This window comes from Penicillium robsamsonii (genome assembly GCF_028829455.1).
Source record: "Penicillium robsamsonii strain IBT 29466 chromosome Unknown utg000006l_segment0_segment0, whole genome shotgun sequence".
Taxonomy (NCBI): Eukaryota; Fungi; Ascomycota; class Eurotiomycetes; order Eurotiales; family Aspergillaceae; genus Penicillium; species Penicillium robsamsonii.
Genome location: NW_026643224.1, coordinates 1,194,420 through 1,213,178, shown reverse-complemented (window position 1 = coordinate 1,213,178; position 18,759 = coordinate 1,194,420). Strand labels below are relative to the sequence as shown.

General features: G+C 47.8%; 8 protein-coding genes across 8 annotated transcripts; 4 read left to right on the top strand and 4 right to left on the bottom strand.

The window, feature by feature from the left end:
- Positions 1-559: 559 nt before the first annotated feature.
- N7447_010202 (Major facilitator superfamily domain general substrate transporter) lies at positions 560-2,670 on the bottom strand (the record flags this gene model as incomplete). The annotated part of the gene is made up of 12 exons (XM_057234464.1): positions 560-659; positions 729-959; positions 1,016-1,131; positions 1,183-1,342; positions 1,395-1,439; positions 1,489-1,613; positions 1,643-1,775; positions 1,826-2,012; positions 2,072-2,150; positions 2,206-2,344; positions 2,394-2,451; positions 2,499-2,670. 12 exons carry the CDS (start codon positions 2,668-2,670, stop codon positions 560-562), a joined length of 1,545 nt encoding a protein of 514 aa, XP_057081748.1.
- A 694-nt stretch (positions 2,671-3,364) lies between these two features.
- On the bottom strand, positions 3,365-5,069 carry N7447_010201 (putative FAD dependent oxidoreductase; the record flags this gene model as incomplete). Its single annotated transcript, XM_057234463.1, has 5 exons — positions 3,365-4,162; positions 4,216-4,362; positions 4,430-4,694; positions 4,761-4,886; positions 4,942-5,069. 5 exons carry the CDS (start codon positions 5,067-5,069, stop codon positions 3,365-3,367), a joined length of 1,464 nt encoding a protein of 487 aa, XP_057081747.1.
- A 419-nt stretch (positions 5,070-5,488) lies between these two features.
- On the top strand, positions 5,489-6,781 carry N7447_010200 (TauD/TfdA dioxygenase family protein; the record flags this gene model as incomplete). Its single annotated transcript, XM_057234462.1, has 3 exons — positions 5,489-5,932; positions 5,995-6,536; positions 6,589-6,781. 3 exons carry the CDS (start codon positions 5,489-5,491, stop codon positions 6,779-6,781), a joined length of 1,179 nt encoding a protein of 392 aa, XP_057081746.1.
- Positions 6,782-7,095: 314 nt separating this feature from the next.
- Positions 7,096-8,064, top strand: idi1 (isopentenyl-diphosphate delta-isomerase IDI1; the record flags this gene model as incomplete). Its single annotated transcript, XM_057234461.1, has 3 exons — positions 7,096-7,333; positions 7,433-7,771; positions 7,829-8,064. The coding sequence occupies 3 exons, from the start codon at positions 7,096-7,098 to the stop codon at positions 8,062-8,064; spliced, it is 813 nt and encodes a 270-aa protein (XP_057081745.1).
- Positions 8,065-8,435: 371 nt separating this feature from the next.
- On the bottom strand, positions 8,436-9,122 carry N7447_010198 (DUF202 domain-containing protein; the record flags this gene model as incomplete). Its single annotated transcript, XM_057234460.1, has 2 exons — positions 8,436-8,859; positions 9,043-9,122. The coding sequence occupies 2 exons, from the start codon at positions 9,120-9,122 to the stop codon at positions 8,436-8,438; spliced, it is 504 nt and encodes a 167-aa protein (XP_057081744.1).
- A 1,027-nt stretch (positions 9,123-10,149) lies between these two features.
- On the top strand, positions 10,150-12,171 carry N7447_010197 (MATE family efflux transporter; the record flags this gene model as incomplete). The annotated part of the gene is made up of 2 exons (XM_057234459.1): positions 10,150-11,313; positions 11,365-12,171. The coding sequence occupies 2 exons, from the start codon at positions 10,150-10,152 to the stop codon at positions 12,169-12,171; spliced, it is 1,971 nt and encodes a 656-aa protein (XP_057081743.1).
- Positions 12,172-12,470: 299 nt separating this feature from the next.
- Positions 12,471-13,428, bottom strand: N7447_010196 (uncharacterized protein; the record flags this gene model as incomplete). The annotated part of the gene is made up of 3 exons (XM_057234458.1): positions 12,471-13,217; positions 13,275-13,366; positions 13,425-13,428. 3 exons carry the CDS (start codon positions 13,426-13,428, stop codon positions 12,471-12,473), a joined length of 843 nt encoding a protein of 280 aa, XP_057081742.1.
- Positions 13,429-14,242: 814 nt separating this feature from the next.
- Positions 14,243-16,912, top strand: N7447_010195 (ATP-dependent RNA helicase DBP10; the record flags this gene model as incomplete). The annotated part of the gene is made up of 1 exon (XM_057234457.1): positions 14,243-16,912. The coding sequence occupies one exon, from the start codon at positions 14,243-14,245 to the stop codon at positions 16,910-16,912; it is 2,670 nt and encodes an 889-aa protein (XP_057081741.1).
- Between the last annotated feature and the right edge of the window lie 1,847 nt (positions 16,913-18,759).

Genomic DNA, 18,759 nt, shown 5'->3' with positions numbered 1-18,759 from the left:
CTCCTGCAACTTGTCGCTCTTTCATACGGGGAATGTGCTCTACTAGTACCAGCGCCACACTACGCCGTACTGCCAACGGCTTTGCAGCACACACGGCCTAGCCTGACCTATCGATTTGTTCGAATATCCTTAGCATCTACCCCTGAGTTTAGTAGAAAATCTTAGGTGCTTTCATCTCTGTCGATTGAGGATCTATGCTGGCATCGGATATGCAGGGACAATTTTGGTCAGATAAACGTCATCGGAATTCTACGTATGGGGTAGGATTACTGGGTGTCAAGATGAGAGAACTGGATATCCGATTGGATGATCTTGTGCCTTGGATGCTAGCATGGGTACGAGCTACTATGACTCATCACACTAAACAGTTCGGTCACGGGAATAGTTAGGTTACAAGGCGTACAGGCTATACAAAGCTTTGATTGAGAATAAGGAAATGCTTTAAGAACATGGCTGATGCACCTGTGAAAAATAGTTGGGAAACAACTGCTCACTGCCAAGTTTATCAAAGTCTGCCATCATATCTTACTAACATAGTCGTCGTATATAGACTAACCCATCAAGACTTGGTAGGCCTTGTCTCAATTGGATCAATGGGGATCATTTCCGGCGAATCCGAGGAGCTACCCTCTGTCTTCTCTACCTCGTGAATCAGGTTCCTAATATACCATATCAGTTAGCAGTAGGCACAATCTCAAAGACATAATACACTTTTCCAATTTACTTACCCTTTGTTCAATTTCTCTCTTTTATGAAGGAAACGAATACCAAAAGTACTGATAATCAGGATAACAGACAGAATGCTGACGGTGATAAAGCCCTTGCGATATTCCGGCGCATGGACCTGCTGCCATACAACAAGCGGTAGCCAGGCTTGGAACACATAAGCCATTTCGTTCATACTTCCGATAACCAGAGATCGCTCTTCGTTATCTTCAGAGCATATCTCATGGGCCCAGCTGTGATAATTGTATTAGCATATCTCCACTTCGATAGCCTTGAGGATGAGACTTACGCCATCAACAGACCACTCAGTCCATATCCAGCCCCACTGATAATGTAACAAGTCCACTTCCATCCCGTCGGAATGTCCCAAACTGCGAGCGAGACATAACTGATGATGTTGACGCACTGGTATAGTGTTAGAGCATTTTATATTTGCTTGTGGGGTGTTATACTCACGGCACCAAAGATAATCGGAGGCCAACGCCTGCCGTTCAGGACAGTATCCGATAACCACGCATAAGCTATGGTTGTCACAACTTGAACTGCCGGTGTGGTGGTTGGTATCGAATTGATCTGACTGATTGAATATACAGGATCTTTTGAGTTTTTGAGGAACCTTCCAGATGTCAGATTAAGCTTAACGATGGTGGTGTCCAGATATTACTCACTGTTGGAAGATAGGCTGGCTTCCAGCGGCACCATTGTTGAAACATCTAAAACGGGTGAGTCTTTTTGTTCTAATTAGTTGGGTATTCAGCTCACATATAAGCCAAGGTCAGAAGATATATGTGCCACGACGTGAAGATCTTCTTCAACTTTGACTTTGTGTATGGCTCTCTGTTCCGTCGTCCTTCTAATCTCATTCGCTCCTGAGCAAGATTGACCTCCTATTTTGATGTTAATATATGCATAGAACGCAAAGGTTCGAAATGTTAAAGCTTGCCTCTTTACTCAGATACCATGGATTGGAGATCTCAGGCACATCGGGAAGGATGAAGAATCCACTGATAGCCACAGGCAGGGAAATAACCCCATCTATAATAAACAGCCTTGGTGCTAGTTAGTATATAACCAAATTTTGAGAATCTGCCACTTTTACCACTGCCATCCTTTGAAGCCTCCTCGCCCTCCGAGGTGGAAAACCGCGTCCATCAGATAACCAGAAAACATACTAGCAATTCCACTGCTCGTGTGAAAAATGCATGATCGTTTTGCCAGCTCGTCTTTCCGGTACCATGAGCCGATGATATACTGCATTCCGGGGTAGAAGGTACTTTCCGCGAGACCTATGTACCATGTTAACGACTCTAACAGAGTGTGTGGTTGTTAGTTTCTGCTTGCATACCAATGAAAAATCTAAGAACATAGAACTGAGTAGGGGTGTTACACCGGGACAACGACATTGTGAGAACCGTCCAGAGAAGCTATTGATGGGTAAGCATGCATCTCTCACACAAGGGGAGAACCAAGCCCTCGTACCTCCATCGCCGGAATCCAATATCGCGGCTTGATGCGAGTCAGGAGTATATTACTAGGAATCTCTCCAATAACGTAGCCGACAGTCCAACATGTCTGCATGTAGTTGAGTTCGTTGCCGTACATGCCCAAATCTTCTTTCCTATGAGTTGTCAATACCAAATTCCTGGAACATCAACAGGGTACCATACATTCCAGAGACAAATGCATTGTTGATATTGATCTGATCCAGGTACTTGATAAAATATCCTACAACTGTTTAGCATTGTCTAGAAGAAATGGTTGATGAAACTTACCCAACGATGCAAACGTTAAAATGGCCGAATCCAATTTGAAAAGCAATCGACGCTCCTCTGGTGACTTATCAAATGTGTCCCAAACATAGCTGACCCATTTGCGCTTGGGTTCTTTCTGAACTACCTGCGTCGCCGGATCGACGTCCGCTTCGGTAGGGTATTTTAGCGCCATGGTGTCGTAGATGCTGAGGGGAAAGGTTGAAATATTAGAGTCTTTGGGACATTTTATAAGCTGCAGCGCGGGAAAACAATTAAAATTTTGTTTCAGAAGAATTGCTAAAATAGAACGAATCCTACATATGATAATCCAGCTTTGTGACGTACTACCTTCTTGAGGCCAACCTAGCGTTGTCTTTTCAAAGTTCTTATCAGCATAACAACGGAGATATACCCGGCTTAAAGCCGCATGGATCATACTTCAAGCTTATATTCCGTACTGAGTGGGCGATTTGCATAGCAGGTCGAATTATCGGGCGACTTGTTCGCGCAATTCCTGCAAGGAGTTTCAACATCGTGTGAAATGCCTAGTCAAATCGGAGATTTGCCGACTCTGGGGATGATTTGTTGCTGTGTTGCCATACCACGCTAGAAACTCATCATCCGTGCAGTGAAGCTCGTCATATAGATCGATCATGGTGTGATCCCTCAACGGAACACTATATTGTCATATTTTCAAACAGATCAAATGTTATCGTTTACCTAGTATTTCTTTTGATCAAATATTTTGTTATATCTATTAGTGGAAGGAAGAGGGGTTGGTGAAAGGGCGAGTTTCTATATGCCTGAGAGCCTACATTACGTTGAAGATACTATGACGATGTCGTTTTACAATGTCTTCAGTACATATTTATCTATCTTCAAATACCTCACGCAGCCACTCCCACCTCCAAGGGAGGTTTAAGCGCATCTTCCCGAGTAAGCTGCCCTGCCAGAAGTAACTTAAGTCTCTCCCCCAAAGCAGCTCTCTCTTTAATCCAGGTCTCAGTGTGACCCTCAATTAAAGGCAAACCACGCTCAATTTTTCCAGTATTGACCCATTCGATCAATTCATCGACATAAGGCTTCTCTTGGTCCTTGAGTGAATGGAAATTCCGTCCAAGCCCCTTCTTTGCAACGCGACTCTCATATTCTGTCCTGAGATTCGTAGTGGATGGGAGTTGGGCAACCCCAGACAGGAAAGCTGCCACGGCTATAGCTTGGAACTCGAATAACGAGAACGTCGCCGTGTAAAAAGGAATTCCGACAAACGCGAGCGTGGGATCTGGGATGTAGAAAATGTCCTTATGCAAGTTGTGGACTTGAGTGCCATCTGTGACAAGCACTCTGTCATTTGCCTCGGTGGCAGACACGCCGTAGTCGTTATAATCGTCGAGGAATGGAATTGCCATTTGGTATCCTGTACAAAGAATAATTGTATCGATATCTTTCAAGAATTCCCCGGATTTTAGACGAACGATCAAGGGCAAGTGCTCGGTGTCTGACGATGTTGATGTAGGAGATTCGAATACTTCCACTTCAGCAATTCTTGAGGCGTTTTCTGGAAGTGCACTCTCGGGGAGATCAAAGGCACCATTTCGAGTGCTTTGATAGACGTGCTTTGCGGTTCCGCTGATTTCCTTGGCTATATCGAGAGAAGAGACACCTCCACCGAGTAATAGTACATTCTGTAGGTCATTCAATAAACTGCCAATCAATAGTAGAATGCGTTAACTCCTACCTTTCCTTCAAATCCTTTCGACCTTCGGAAAGACTTCGAATGGAAGATCCTCTCGGGCCATCGAGCTTTTGCTTCGGGTAGACCCCGTATGTTTGGAACGAGAGGTGTATGATAATGACCCGAGGCAACAATGACCGAGTCAAATGTCTATAAATTCGGTCAACCCCCATTTCTGAAAATGAAAATGGAAGATATTATAAAGACTAGAACTTACTGCAGACTCCTCATTTTCAACAGGTTCTTGACCTTCACCCAAAGTGCTCCAGTGGACTATCCATGTTGGCCCGTCCTTATGAACTCGGGTGACTCGGGCGCCATACTTAGTTATATCATCGACACCGGCCTTGTTCGATGTATCTTGGATATATTCCTTGAGCACATGATGCTTCACAAAATGACCAGTCCCTTCTGGCCATGCATTGAGTTTTGTCTGTAGTAAGGGAGTCGAGACATTATTGGTGAGACTTTCATAACAAGGACTAAGAAATAGTAAGTAGGACTGCTATATAAGAAAAAAAAAAAAAAAAAAAAACGCTGGACCTTACCCCGGAGGTGCATGAAGTAAGATCTTTCTTTCGCTTTCTCCCCTCTCATCCTTCACATATTCCTGTGAAGCAGATGGTCTCGGTGATGGGTATTGTGCTTCAATCGGAGTACGCTTGTCATAAAGCCTACAACGTTTTAGTCCATTATTCCAAATTTAAAAAAATAGACGAAAGATCTTACCAAACTCCCCCGGCTGCATTGTTTCTCTCAAAAACTGTCACCTGAAGTCCAGCAGCCAGAAGGTGGCCAGCAGTGACCACTCCACTGATACCAGCCCCAATAACAGCAACTCGAGTGGTCTCACTCATGATGACTTTCACGGGAGCAAAAAAAAGAAGAGATTTGTCTATTCCGGATAAAACGCATCTACGTGGATTGTTCCCACACTTATGGGCCCTCCAAACGACAACATGGGCTGATATTTCGTAATTTCAAATCCTAAGCGGAACAAACGGCATTGGGTCGTTAGAGATCCTCGTGATTCTGATCGTGGATTGTGACATCGATTCCCCGCTTGCAACGAGGACTAACATATCAACTCCGAAAGAGGGGTAAGGATGGTAATGAGAGATAGCTAAAAGTGACATTCGTGGCCCATAAAAGGCGTAATGGGTGATGACGATGATGTGCTCAACCCCTGCGATGAAGGGAATATTTTTTAAAAATATGTATATAATACATGATATTAGGACTAATAGTTCCAAAGTTCCACACGTTATCTATTATCATGGCGCCCGCTCCAATTGATCCACGCATCGTCGACGTCGCAGTGCCCAGGAAGGACACTCTCGGCCTTCCTGGGCCTGCGCGAGAACGCTTAGAAAAAGCCGGGGTTGATCTCAGTGGTGGCTACCCGTACCGACCATCTCGTCCTCTCTATATTGATGACGTTTACAATGTCCGGGACTATGATCGCGTCCATGTAGACCCTGGCAGCCGAGCCGATCCTGAGAAGAAAGCCCTTCTATCCGCAGCCAAAGAAGTGATTCCGTTGACTAGACACATTGGAACTGAGATTGTTGGCTTGCAACTGAAGGATTTGACAGACCAGCAGAAAGATGAACTAGGCTTATTGATTGCCGAACGAAGCGTTGTCTTCTTCCGTGATCAGGATATCACTCCTCAGCAACAGAAGAAACTGGGAGAGTGGTTTGGGGAGGTGGAGATTCATGTATGTTTTGTCCAATCCAGCGAAACCATGTGCCAATCACCAACCCTGTTTCTCTTCGTTAGCCTCAAGTGCCCCATGTCCCTGGCATTCCCGGCGTGAGTGTGATGTGGCCAGCATTGCAGGAAACAGAGAGACCAGCGAGCTTCCGTCGACCGGGAGGTGCATCTCGGTGGCATAGCGATCTCGTGCACGAGAGACAGCCCGCCGGAGTGACCCATCTCCACAACGACACTGTACCGACCGTCGGAGGTGATACCCTCTGGGCGAGTGGATACGCAGCATATGAGAAGCTATCGCCATTATTCCGCAAGTTGATCGACGGAAGGACTGCCATCTACCGCTCAGCTCACCCGTATCTTGACCGTAATAACCCGGAAGCAGGGCCGAAATATGTAGAACGCGAGCACCCTATTGTCCGTGTTCATCCAGCTACAGGCTGGAAGGCACTGTGGGTGAACCGGGCGATGACAGACCGAATCGTTGGGCTTGACAAAGCCGAAAGTGATGTTATTCTAGGATACCTACACGATGTTTATGAGAAGAACCCTGATATCCAGGTTCGTTTTAAGTGGAGCCCACGCACGAGTGCATTATGGGATAACCGGTGAGTCAATACCCTGCGAAATTTCCTGAATTTAAAGCTGATTCTTCAATAGCATCACGATCCATAACGCAAGCTGGGATTATGAGGGATCCCAGCCTAGACACGGGACACGGGTGACTTCGCTCGCTGAGAGGCCTGTATTTGATCCGACTGCACCAACTCGGCGGGAGAAGTTGGGTCTTTTGGGGCCAGAGGAAGTTGCAGAATTGGAGAGGTTGACTAGTCTCCTTGAACTCAAGTCATGAAGGTGCTATCTTGATGTCCATGATGGCTTGGTGAGAACTGGTATGGCTTCCGGTATTCGCATACAGATAGGCCTAGCCTTGAACGCAATTTTAATCATCGTGTAGCCACTTTTTGTAATGCGTAATGCCATAAGTAGAGGTAGCCCTCGGTACAGAGTGTGTCAGATGATCGGAGCCACCTGATTTCCCCCATAGGCAAGGGGTTCGGACAAATTTGCCGATCGTTGCCGCCTTCGACCCCAAACGCATTTCCTTCACTGATTTCTCTTTGTTAGCATTTCATTACTTTCTTTCAACTTTAATTTTGAGCCAAAATGAGCGCAACCACAACAATCACCAGTCCGCCTGAGATCACGGCGGACAATGTCGCCACTCTCTTTCCCGAGGTCGATACATCGCTTGCCCGTGAAATCCTCCCCACAAGCCAAACAAACACTGCGCGCGGCAGCGAGCTTGAGGGCTACGATGAAGAGCAGGTCCGCCTGATGGATGAAGTCTGCATTGTTTTGGATAACAATGATCGGCCGATCGGAAGCGCCAGCAAGAAGATCTGTACGTTTTGTACCCCATAGTCACCCACGGATGTACAGAATGGCGGGGTAGTGACAGGCACAAATTCGAGATAAAACACTGACGGTTGCATCTGCATAGGCCATTTGATGACCAACATCGACAAGGGTCTCCTTCATCGCGCCTTCTCTGTTTTCCTTTTCGACTCCAATAAGCGTCTTCTGCTCCAACAACGCGCCACCGAGAAGATCACCTTCCCCGACATGTGGACCAACACCTGTTGCTCACACCCCCTTGGAATCCCTGGCGAGACTGGAGCTGAGCTGGATGCTGCCGTGATGGGTGTGAAGCGTGCTGCACAGCGCAAACTGGACCACGAACTGGGCATCAAGGCAGAGCAGGTACCCCTGGACAAGTTCGAATTCTTCACAAGAATTCACTACAAGGCCCCCAGTGATGGAAAGTGGGGTGAGCATGAAGGTATGTTACATGGCGCTATAATTGATCCGATAAATGGAAATACTGACAATTTGCTAGTGGACTATATTCTCTTCATCCAGGCCGATGTCGATCTGAAGCCCAGCCCCAACGAGGTCCGAGACACCACCTACGTCTCAGCTGATGAGCTTAAGGCAATGTTTGAGCAGCCTGGGTTGAAATTTACCCCCTGGTTCAAGCTTATCTGCAACTCCATGCTGTTCGAGTGGTGGAGCCACCTTGGTACACCGGCCCTAGATAAGTACAGGAACGAGCAGGAGATCCGTCGAATGTAAAAAGCCCGATGGATAGTCTATCGCATATTTTGGTTTCATTTCGGTCTATGTTTCTTTTGCCATCTTTGTATTCCTCGGAGCAACTCCTCCTTTACGCGACTCATGGAAATATACCTCTGCATACGAGACGATTCTCACGACACTTCAGATTTTTCGCCCTTTCGGTTGACTTTTAGGGAATCAAAAATATACAATACTCCTGAAAATTTTCGTGTTCTTGTTGGGAGTATTCCCACGGTAGTCCCAGTGAGACCTGGTCGAGACAATTAAGTACATGAATGCAATGAATGTAACAAGCTAAAAATGTCCGAAAATAATGCCCAACGCCAGCGCTAATAAAATGAATTGGAAATCTGACTCTGACATGCCCATTACTGCGCTGGATCCGTCGACAAAAACAAAATGCAACTGCCCAAAATCACCGTCCCAACGACCGTAAAGACAACCTGCGTTTTCCAACCACTCTGCACCAAAGCCGCCTTGCGCGCGTACTTCTTGACCGTGCGCGAGTAATTTGCAAAACCATTAGCCAAGCAGGTCAAACTCAGGACCCAGAAAATGATCCCGAGAGGTAAAGCCATGCGTCTCTCTAGACCAGTGGGCTGATCACGAAAATGAAAGGATATGATGATGGCTAGCGACACCACAGCCAGATACATAGATAGACGGAGCCATGACAGGAAAGTGCGCTCATTGGCGCAGTGGTCACGAGCGTCGGAGGAGGTATTTTCGAAAAGGAGCGCGCCGAAGTAAGGGCGTGAAAGAAAGATGTGCCCATGTTGGGACTCGATGTGTCTTCAAAAATGTCAACCGAGCTGTCACTATTGGACAAGAATGTGGGGGTATATCATGTGGCAAACTGCCGTCATGGAGCATGCCAGCCTTGAATTCGAAGTACAGTTTCATGTAAGGGATGAAGAAGGCTGGACAACGTGTTTTGCTCTCCCGCCATTTCTACGGAGTTGGTTTGTGACTTACTCTTCCACGAGGACCGGCTTGGCATTTACCGGGTTGATCAAAGGGTTGAAGGGAGCACGAACACCCCCAACTTGTGTCATGGTTTGGGACATGATGAAAGGTTTGACACTCAAGGCACAATTATCCCCGAAATCTGGAGAAAATCTGGGGACAGCCCTGGAGGGTCTAGTATCGGTCATGTGATAGTCTATACTGTTTTCGGAATGATGTCACGGTCTTTTATATTTTCTTACGTTCGTATGATCTGATTGATCGACAGCCCGGGCGTTCATACATGCTAGGATGATCGAGGTCGGGTTCTTGTATCTGTATGTATGCAGATCTATCAATTTTTTATGGGGGGCATTGTCTTGATTATATATATAACGAAACAATTGTTGCAAAAAGTGTGGCTTGATATTCTGTGAATGTATACTAACCATACTAATTAACAAGAAGACTAGAAATTAATAATAATAAATAATAAAACGCGTACAATTGTACAATATGGAAAAGAAGAAGAGCATTGTGCAAAAATGCAAAGACAAAAAAAAGAAGAAATGCTCACACTCGGAATCGAACCGAGGATCTCATCATTACTAGTGATGCGCTTTACCGCTAAGCCATGCGAGCTGGTTGATGCAAAGGGATTGAGCAATAGACTATATAAAGTAAAATCAAAGATAAAGTAGCTGCCGGCCCGCATCGAGTTTCCTACCTGGGTCTTAGCGTTTATAATGAAGAGATTAGTGCCTTGGTGCCCTCCAGAGCTGCATTGAGAAAGCACCTCCCGATGTCGTATAGGTAATCATACTTTGAATAATACATGACTCACATCCCTTACTGCTCTATGAAGTGTTATCTGCATTATCATCTCACGGTAGGTGATATTTCTGTAAATTACACCCAAACCCAATATCGGAACATGATTCAGGCGTATTTATGGTATTACAAATACATCTCCGCATCCAGCTTTAAGCCGTCTTTCCCTCTCCAAGCTTTTTACCTTCTTTGATATCTCCAAAGCTCCAAGGATCTAGAGTCTCAACTCGAGATAGCTCAATTTATCTTGCTGTAAATAATGCGGTGGCTGTAAAACACCTATAGCCTCGTCACTCACATCTTATCATGGGCCCCCGAAACATCCGCTCGGTGGATTCCGCCGAGCATCAAAGCCCATTTAGCCGGTCCTTCACATCCAGCTCGCCCATTGCCGCCTCGGCAATTGCACGAGACCTCGCAGACTACAACGACGAGGACCGAACCCCCACCGATGAAGCTTCTGACACCTCAACGGCTCGTCCGCCCGGCAGCTATAACAGCACCAATCCCCGCTCTTTAGCTGATTCATATCGCCGCCCCGGCTACTTCACATCTGTCAGCCATGCGACTGTAGTTCCATGGGTCGGAGAACAGCAAGCCCTATCTCAAAGCGAGCGCGAGCAAGTCATCGAAGAGGAACGGGATCTACTCAGTGATAACCATGTTATCGCGCCCGAGCATGCGTATGGCAAGACCCACGGGCTGCAGCGTAAGATGAGCGGATTGTTATCCGCTGCTATCGGCCAAGGAATCTCATCTCGACGACCAAGTGCATCTTCTCGGCGCTCTAGAAGCAGGGATCCTGAGACGGACGCGGCAAGCGAAATCACTGCTCTACTTGGAGAGAGATCTGCCGATGCAGAGGGCAGTGAATTGGGCTTGGAAGAGATTGACCGGAGATGGGGAGAAGCCGTCGCAGCCGGTTTGATCCAGACGACATGGCAGCGCGAAGCCAAGGTCATTATCAAATATTCTTTGCCACTCATGGTCACTTTCTTGCTGCAGTATTCCTTGACTGTGGCGAGTATCTTTACTATTGGCCATCTGGGAAAGGAAGAGCTTGGGGCTGTCAGTCTTGCAAGTATGACTGTGACAATTACCGGGAATGCAGTGTACTCGGGCTTGGCGACTAGTTTGGATACGCTTTGTGCGCAGGCCTATGGCTCTGGGAAGAGAAAGCTGGTGGGCCTGCAGATGCTGCGTATGGTGTATTTCCTTTGGGTTATCACCATTCCAATCATGCTTCTCTGGTATTTCTCTGAGCATATCCTTGTCAAGATTATACCAGAGAAGGAGGTCGCTGAGATGGCGGGTCTGTATTTGAAGATTGCTCTCCTGGGAACCCCGGGATTCGCCCTCTTCGAGAGTGGTAAGCGATATCTCCAGGCCCAGGGTGTGTTTTCTGCCTCCCTGTATGTCCTCATTGTCTGCGCGCCATTGAATGCTTTCATGAACTGGTTCTTCGTCTGGGTAAGTACATTCCAGCCCTTTGATGAGGATAATACTGACTTTGGATACCAGAAACTTCAATGGGGCTTCATTGGTGCTCCAATCGCTGTCGTAATCACAGAAAATCTCCTTCCACTTGGCCTGTTCATCTATGTTTATTTCTTCGTGGGGTCCGAGTGTTGGTGCGGATTTACCAAACGAGCATTCCAGAACTGGGGCCCAATGATCCGTCTCGCACTCCCAGGGCTGATCATGGTCGAGGCAGAGTGTCTGGCATTTGAAATTCTGACGTTGTGTTCAAGCTACCTCGGCACGTCCGCACTCGCCGCGCAATCCATTCTCGCAACAATCGCCAGCATTACATGGCAGATCCCGTTCCCCCTTTCTATTGCGGGTAGCACACGGATAGCAAATCTTATCGGAGCTACCTTGGTCGACGCCGCAAAGATCTCCGCGAAAGTGAGCTTATGCGGAGCAGCCATTGTTGGCGTGTTCAACATGGTTCTTCTCTCATTTTTGCGTTCGTATATCCCCAGATTATTCAGCTCCGACCCCGAAGTCGTCGAAATTGTAGCGCAGGTGCTTCCGCTTTGCGCGGCCTTCCAGCTTTTCGATGCTCTCGCGGCAAACTGCAACGGTATTCTCCGTGGTCTGGGTCGCCAGGAAGTGGGCGGCTACATCCAACTCTTTTGCTACTATGCGATTGCCATGCCTCTTAGCATGGGAACGACGTTTGCTTTGAATTGGGGTGTTATGGGCTTGTGGACTGGGGTTGCCCTTGCACTGAGCCTTGTTTCCCTCATCGAGGGCATCTTTATCAGTCGAGCGAATTGGGATCGATCTGTCGAGGACGCTCTAGCGAGGAACGAGCAGACTTGAGTTGACTCTTGGTACAAGAGAAGACGCGTCGACATGACTTGATGTCCCAGTTCATGACACAAAATAGCTCAATCGTTCTAGCACATGTCTTTCCTTGGTTCTGCATTAGCGGTGGCTCCAAGTGATTTCTGTTCCAGCCTCAGTCGCAGTCCTGTTGTTAATTTTGTCTACATATTTCTTAAAAAACCAGATAGAGCCATTTGGACTCTTATTATATGTTATAGAAGACAAATCATGATATCATTGGAGTCTGAATGCGACTTTTAACGAACAACACAGACATGACCACACACATCTTTCTAGTACTCTAGAATAGCCCATGTCTGTTCATCCATAGTGGAGAAAATCACACCAGCACTGAGCAACTCCTCACCAGCCCTGGCCACTTCAGTCGCAGGGATGTTCAGTTTAGAAGCGATGACCTGCATGTGTAGGCCGGTGTCATCCTGAGGCTCAGTCTTGAGCAGGTTATAAATCTTCTTCGCAACAAGCGACATTGAGGCAAGAGCCTTGCTCTGCCCAGCACTGTAGTCATCCGCACCACCCATAACAGCATCAGCACCGCCGGCAGCAGCATTTCCACCAGCAGCGGCGCCACCGGGAGGGCCGCGAGTGAAGAACAAATGCACAGCAGTAGCCTCGAGCAGATGAGTATGCAGCTCATTGATATTCGACAAGGGCCGGACCGAATGAGCACCAATGTACCGCTTATTGCCGAAGGACTTGATAGAACCAAAGACCCGTGCGTAACCGTTGAGCACGAGCTCAGTCTTCCCATCACCGGGCGCTTTGCCATCGTCGGTGTCCATGTTGTCCGCGGTGGCTGAGTCAACCCATTTCTTCACTTCGATTTCGCCCGTGCCGTCGTCGAGCTTGTATGTTACGTTTGTGCTTTGAGAGCTGATGTTGCGTACTTGGCCCATGAAGAGGACATTGGCGACATCGGCACCATCGATTTGAAATGGTGCTTCTGGGAACGGCTGCGAGGCGTCGAGGACTTGCTTCACTGTTACGGGACGGAGGGTTTTGTTGTCCCGGTCACTGGTCTGTGTTGGGTATTAGTTGACGTTGCTGTATAGAGAAGTCTGGGGTCATGTGCATACCTTGCCTCCGGCGGGACTGTTCGCCTCACCCGGCATGAATCCTCCACCACCGCTGCCGCCGCCGAATGAGCTATAATTGTTGTAGTTTCCGTCTAACAAGATTGTTAGATCATAACTAGATCCACAGGTTAGATTGGGAGTGATACATACCCATGGTGTGTGTTGTGTTGTGAAGAGGAAAAGTCAAGGTACAGCGGTCTCTTGAACACCATTTTACTCGATTGGGAGCGTGTTGCACGCGTCGCGGGGATCGTGTTCTGTCTGTGTCGACCGCCTTCTAAATTGGACCGCGCTGTCTACTTTATCGCCTGTGTTCTCAGATTCAACATTTATATGCGATTTCTTATCTTACACCAATCAATTGCTCTCAAACAGACCTTATCATGATTTATAAAATGTTTACTGCCTAGAGATTTTTGTAACGATATGCCCCCAGTGTTTCAATCCAGCTGAGCTGTGCATCAAGTGATTGCTGGGGGCGAACTACAATTTAGGTACATACTGCGTATATATTGAATGCATAGTATCATGTCTCTGTGAATCTTTGAGTCTCGAAATATATCACTGTTACTATGAAGATGTTTCTATATTCAGCGTAAATTGTATAGATCACGTTTGTTTGGTTTGCACGCGGGATATAGTTGATCCGTGACTCACCGCCTGCGATTCTCTCAACTTTTTTTTTTGCGACAGAAAGACGGCGAGATAAGTGACTCGACTTTTCTTCAGGTGCCTGAAGTTTGAGCAGTCGAGGGTTTGTTTGCGTGATATACTATTTAGCACTGCAAATTAATCTGTGTTTTTACATTCCCTCCCGGCCATTGAAGAGCCGAACGATTTAACGCTTATCACTCACTTCATTTCCATATCAGTCGAGGCTTCACAGCATACCGCAACGATGCCTCGCCGTGCTGCCTCCCCCGCAGAATCGGAGGTCGAGTTCGACATCACGAAATCCCTTTTTGAAAATGACAGCGATTCCGATGCTGGCTCAAAGCCCCCCTAAGAAGAAAAACCAGAAGCCCGATACCAACCAAGATCTTGACTTTTTAAACGAAGACGACGGCGATGCAGCTTTCATTGCCAACTCGCAGGCATCCGCCAATCGAAAGGGTGCAAACCTCAAGGGCCGCACTGTGAAGAAGGGAGGTGGTTTCCAAGCAATGGGTCTCAGCATGACTCTGCTGAAAGCCATCACTCGCAAAGGATTTTCCGTTCCTACCCCAATTCAGCGAAAGACTATTCCCGTGATCATGGACGACAAGGATGTGGTTGGTATGGCTCGAACTGGTTCCGGAAAGACTGCCTCGTTCGTTATTCCTATGATCGAAAAGTTGAAGAGCCACAGCACCACGTTCGGTGCACGTGCTCTCATCATGTCCCCATCCCGTGAATTGGCTCTGCAAACCATGAAGGTCGTTAAGGAGATGGGCAAGGGAACGAATTTGACATCAGTACTCCTCATTGGTGGTGACAGTCTGGAAGATCAGTTCGGCATGATGGCCAACAACCCCGATATCATCATCGCGACCCCCGGTCGATTCCTGCACTTGAAGGTTGAAATGGACATGGATCTCTCTAGCATCAAGTATGTTGTCTTCGATGAAGCCGACAGACTGTTCGAGATGGGTTTCGCCGCACAGTTGACCGAGATTTTGCACGGCCTGCCCACGAACCGCCAGACTCTTCTCTTCTCCGCTACATTGCCCAAGTCACTTGTCGAATTTGCACGCGCCGGTCTGCAGGAGCCAAGCCTGATTCGTCTGGACACAGAAAACAAAGTGTCTCCTGATCTACAAAATGCGTTCTTTGCTGTCAAGTCATCAGACAAAGAAGGTGCCCTACTACACATTCTGCACGATATTATCAAGATGCCTACCGGTGAGACAAACATTGGCGGAAGATTACGCCAAGAGGCCGAGAACCCAACAAGGAAGCGCAAGAGATCGGATGTCCGTCTGCCGAGCGGCTTCAAGGAGTCGCCTACCGAGCATTCAACCATCGTGTTTGCTGCAACCAAGCACCACGTAGACTACCTCTATGCCCTTCTCGTTGAGGCAGGGTTTGCCACCTCTTACGCCTACGGTTCGCTGGACCAGACTGCTCGTAATCATCATGTTCAAAACTTCCGATCCGGCATATCAAACATCCTGGTCGTCACCGATGTGGCTGCTAGAGGTATTGATATTCCTGTTCTTGCCAACGTCATCAACTACGACTTCCCTTCACAGCCTAAGATCTTCATTCACCGTGTCGGTCGTACGGCACGTGCCGGCCAAAAGGGCTGGAGTTACAGTCTTGTTCGCGACAAAGATGCCCCGTATCTTCTGGATCTTCAGCTGTTCTTGGGACGCAGGCTGGTTCTCGGTCGCCAGTACGGCACCGAACTCAACTTTGCAGAGGATGTTGTCGTTGGGACGCTGGCGAGAGAGCAAGTCTCTCGCTCTTGTGAATGGGTACAGAAGGTGCTCGACGATGACATTGATATTTACGGACAAAAGCAAGTGTCCCAAAAGGGAGAGAAGTTGTATCTACGCACCCGCAATTCAGCTTCTGCCGAGAGTGCGAAGCGGGCGAAGGATGTCGTTTCTTCCGATCATTGGGCCGAGATTCACCCACTCTTCAACGATGCCACCAGTGAGAGAGAAGTTGAGCGAGAGAGTATGCTGGCCCGCATTGGTGGTTACCGGCCCCATGAAACTATTTTCGAGGCGAACAACCGACGAGGCGGCAAAGTGGAAGCCAATGAGGCCGTGGACACCATTCGACGTCTCCGCACTAGTGTCGAGAACAAGAGAAAGCGTGCTGATGCCAAAGCAGAGGCCGAGTTGCAAGCACTTGGAATGCCCACTCCCGGTGAGGATGGTCAAGTGGAGGACGACGATATCCCCGAACAAGCCGGCGAGAACATGTCAGAAGCCTCCGACGATGAACTCGAGGTGACTTTCTCTGCCTACAACTCCAAGTCCAAGCAAGGAGAGACGAAGGACGCAGCGGCAGCATTCCAGAACCCCGATTATTTCATGGGCTACACACCCCAACACAACGACATGGCCGAAGACAAGGCTTACGGTGTGCACTCGGGTACAAACTCGAACTTTGCCAGCGACTCTCGCAACGCGACGATGGATCTCAATGGCGACGAAGGCAAGCGCGGTTTCGGTGAAGCGCGTTCCATCATGCGTTGGGACAAACGACACAAGAAGTACGTCGCGCGCCAGAACGACGAGGACGGTTCCAAGGGCAGCCGACTTGTGCGCGGTGAGAGTGGAGCCAAGATCGCGGCCAGTTTCCGCAGTGGTCGCTTCCAAGCCTGGAAGAAGGGCAAGCGCGTGGATCGGATGCCTCGTGTTGGCGAGGCCGAGACGCCTGCTGTGAACAACATCGACTCGCGCATGAGCAGTGGACGATTCCGTCACAACCAGGACCGGGCGCCTAAACGTGCCGATCCTCTGCGTCGCGACTACGACAGGATGAAGAAGAAGAACGAGGCGGCACGCGAACGCCAGCACGACAAGTTGGGAGGTGCGGCCTATGGTGGCAAGAGCGAACTTCGGTCTACGGAGGATATTCGCAAGGCACGGAAGCAGGTGCAACAGCGTCGCGATAAGAATGCTCGGCCATCGAAGAGACGTTAGGAAAAGTTTTACTGTAGAATATATGTCTATATTGCAGAGATACCATTTGTGTTTAGAGGGGGGTTTTTTTTCACTCAGTCCGATGTATCCGGGATTTAGAAACTGCCCAGGTCACCACATGGGAAGAAGTTGTGTAGCCTAGACTCGATCCTAAGTATAGACAGATTAAAAATTTGACTAACTCAAGATTGAAACTTGGCCCTGCAGGCCATCACGTTTAAACCCTTAGCTCAACCTAGGCAGTGATCAAGGAAGATGTGATATCAGCCCAATCACGCCCTAGAGGCCTCGGACCCCCTAGTCATCGTTAGAGTATGTTCATCAATACCCTGGGAAAGGATTCGTAGAATTGCCGAGGAGTTTAAAGGTTGAGATTACCATCAGTCTTAGCCGTTGAGGCTAGGAGAATTCCCGAATAATCTCCGGACTATTTAACATCAAAGCCCCGATGAATCCAAATAGTCTTAGTTTACTCCACTTGACAAATTAAATGACTTGAGAACACTATGCCGTGAGTGGTAGGAGTTAGAGGTACAAAGGTAGAAATAATAGGTGATGATTGGCAGATAGATTAAAAAAACAGCCGTATAATTGTACAGACTATTTAATCCTGCATGAACGGGGTGACAGACCCCTTGCTGCTCCGCGTGCCGCATGTTCCACACCCCTTTTCCCTAGTCGGATCATGCCGAGATTATACATATATACGGAGGACTTATAGGGCAGAGTAACATACCAAGTAGGCTCATATTCCACATATCCTATATACCCATGACGTGGGAGCTGGAATCCTGCAGTTCTTAAGCCAGGGATGATCGTCAGCAATGTGCACGCGCAGAGGCAAAGGACAATGTGATCGCCCTAGGCGCCCGAAGGCTGCAGCCACATCTCTATTGGGGTCCCCGGAAAATAAAGTAGACCCCGAAGGATTCCTTTTCAAAGGGATGTTCTTTGAGATCCTTTTAAACCCTTTAAACCCTTTAAACCCTTTGAACCCTTTGAACCCTTTGAAACACTTTGAAACTCTTTGGAGATTCTTCCCCCTGATCTTTACAAAGTCACTTGAATGACTCCCGTGACAAGGTCCGAGTTCAACAGTGGCATATACAAAAAAAGGGAAGAAAAAAAAAAACAGTGGGTATGACAAGAATCTGATTATTGCGAGACCCGGGCACCCGCAACCTATTTCCAGAAAATACCCAAAAAGAAGAAAAAGTGGAAGAAAAAGGGAAAAAAAAAGGGGACATTTGCAGTGCCTGCAGTTGTCCGACTCAAACCCTGTGAGACTCTGATCTACTGTAACAGTAACCCCTAGACGGAGCATAAAACTTGGTATGATTTGGGGTGGGTCGGAGAATAAGGGGATTTATAAATGCTTAAAAGGGTTCAAGGGTTTGAATTCGGGATATTTTGGAAGAAAAAAAAAAGGGCATTGTAACCCTAATTCGATTCCGGAGTATGAGATTATCTTGAATCTAGATCATATTAAATGTGTAGGCATGTACTCCACGCAATAGTCCAAGGTCGACTATTGGCAATGGCTGCGGGCGCCGACGTCGATCCGTCAATCTTCCCACCTTGCTTGGTCCTGATTGGTATACACTGCCCCTCTCCGGGAAAAATGGAAAAATGGAAAAAAAAGAAAAGAAGTCCGCTGGCATCCCTTACCCTTTTTACCCTGGGATGTCTGACAGATAGCCCCGAGGTGCCAAATAGGACAGGGGGCAAAACAGGGGAGAGGGGGAAAAGGTATTCTCTTTGACAGTAGGAAAGAGTATCAGATCAAAAAAAGGAGTTTAAGAGGGGCAACCGTTAAATCCATTATTCTCCAATGATCTACCATGACG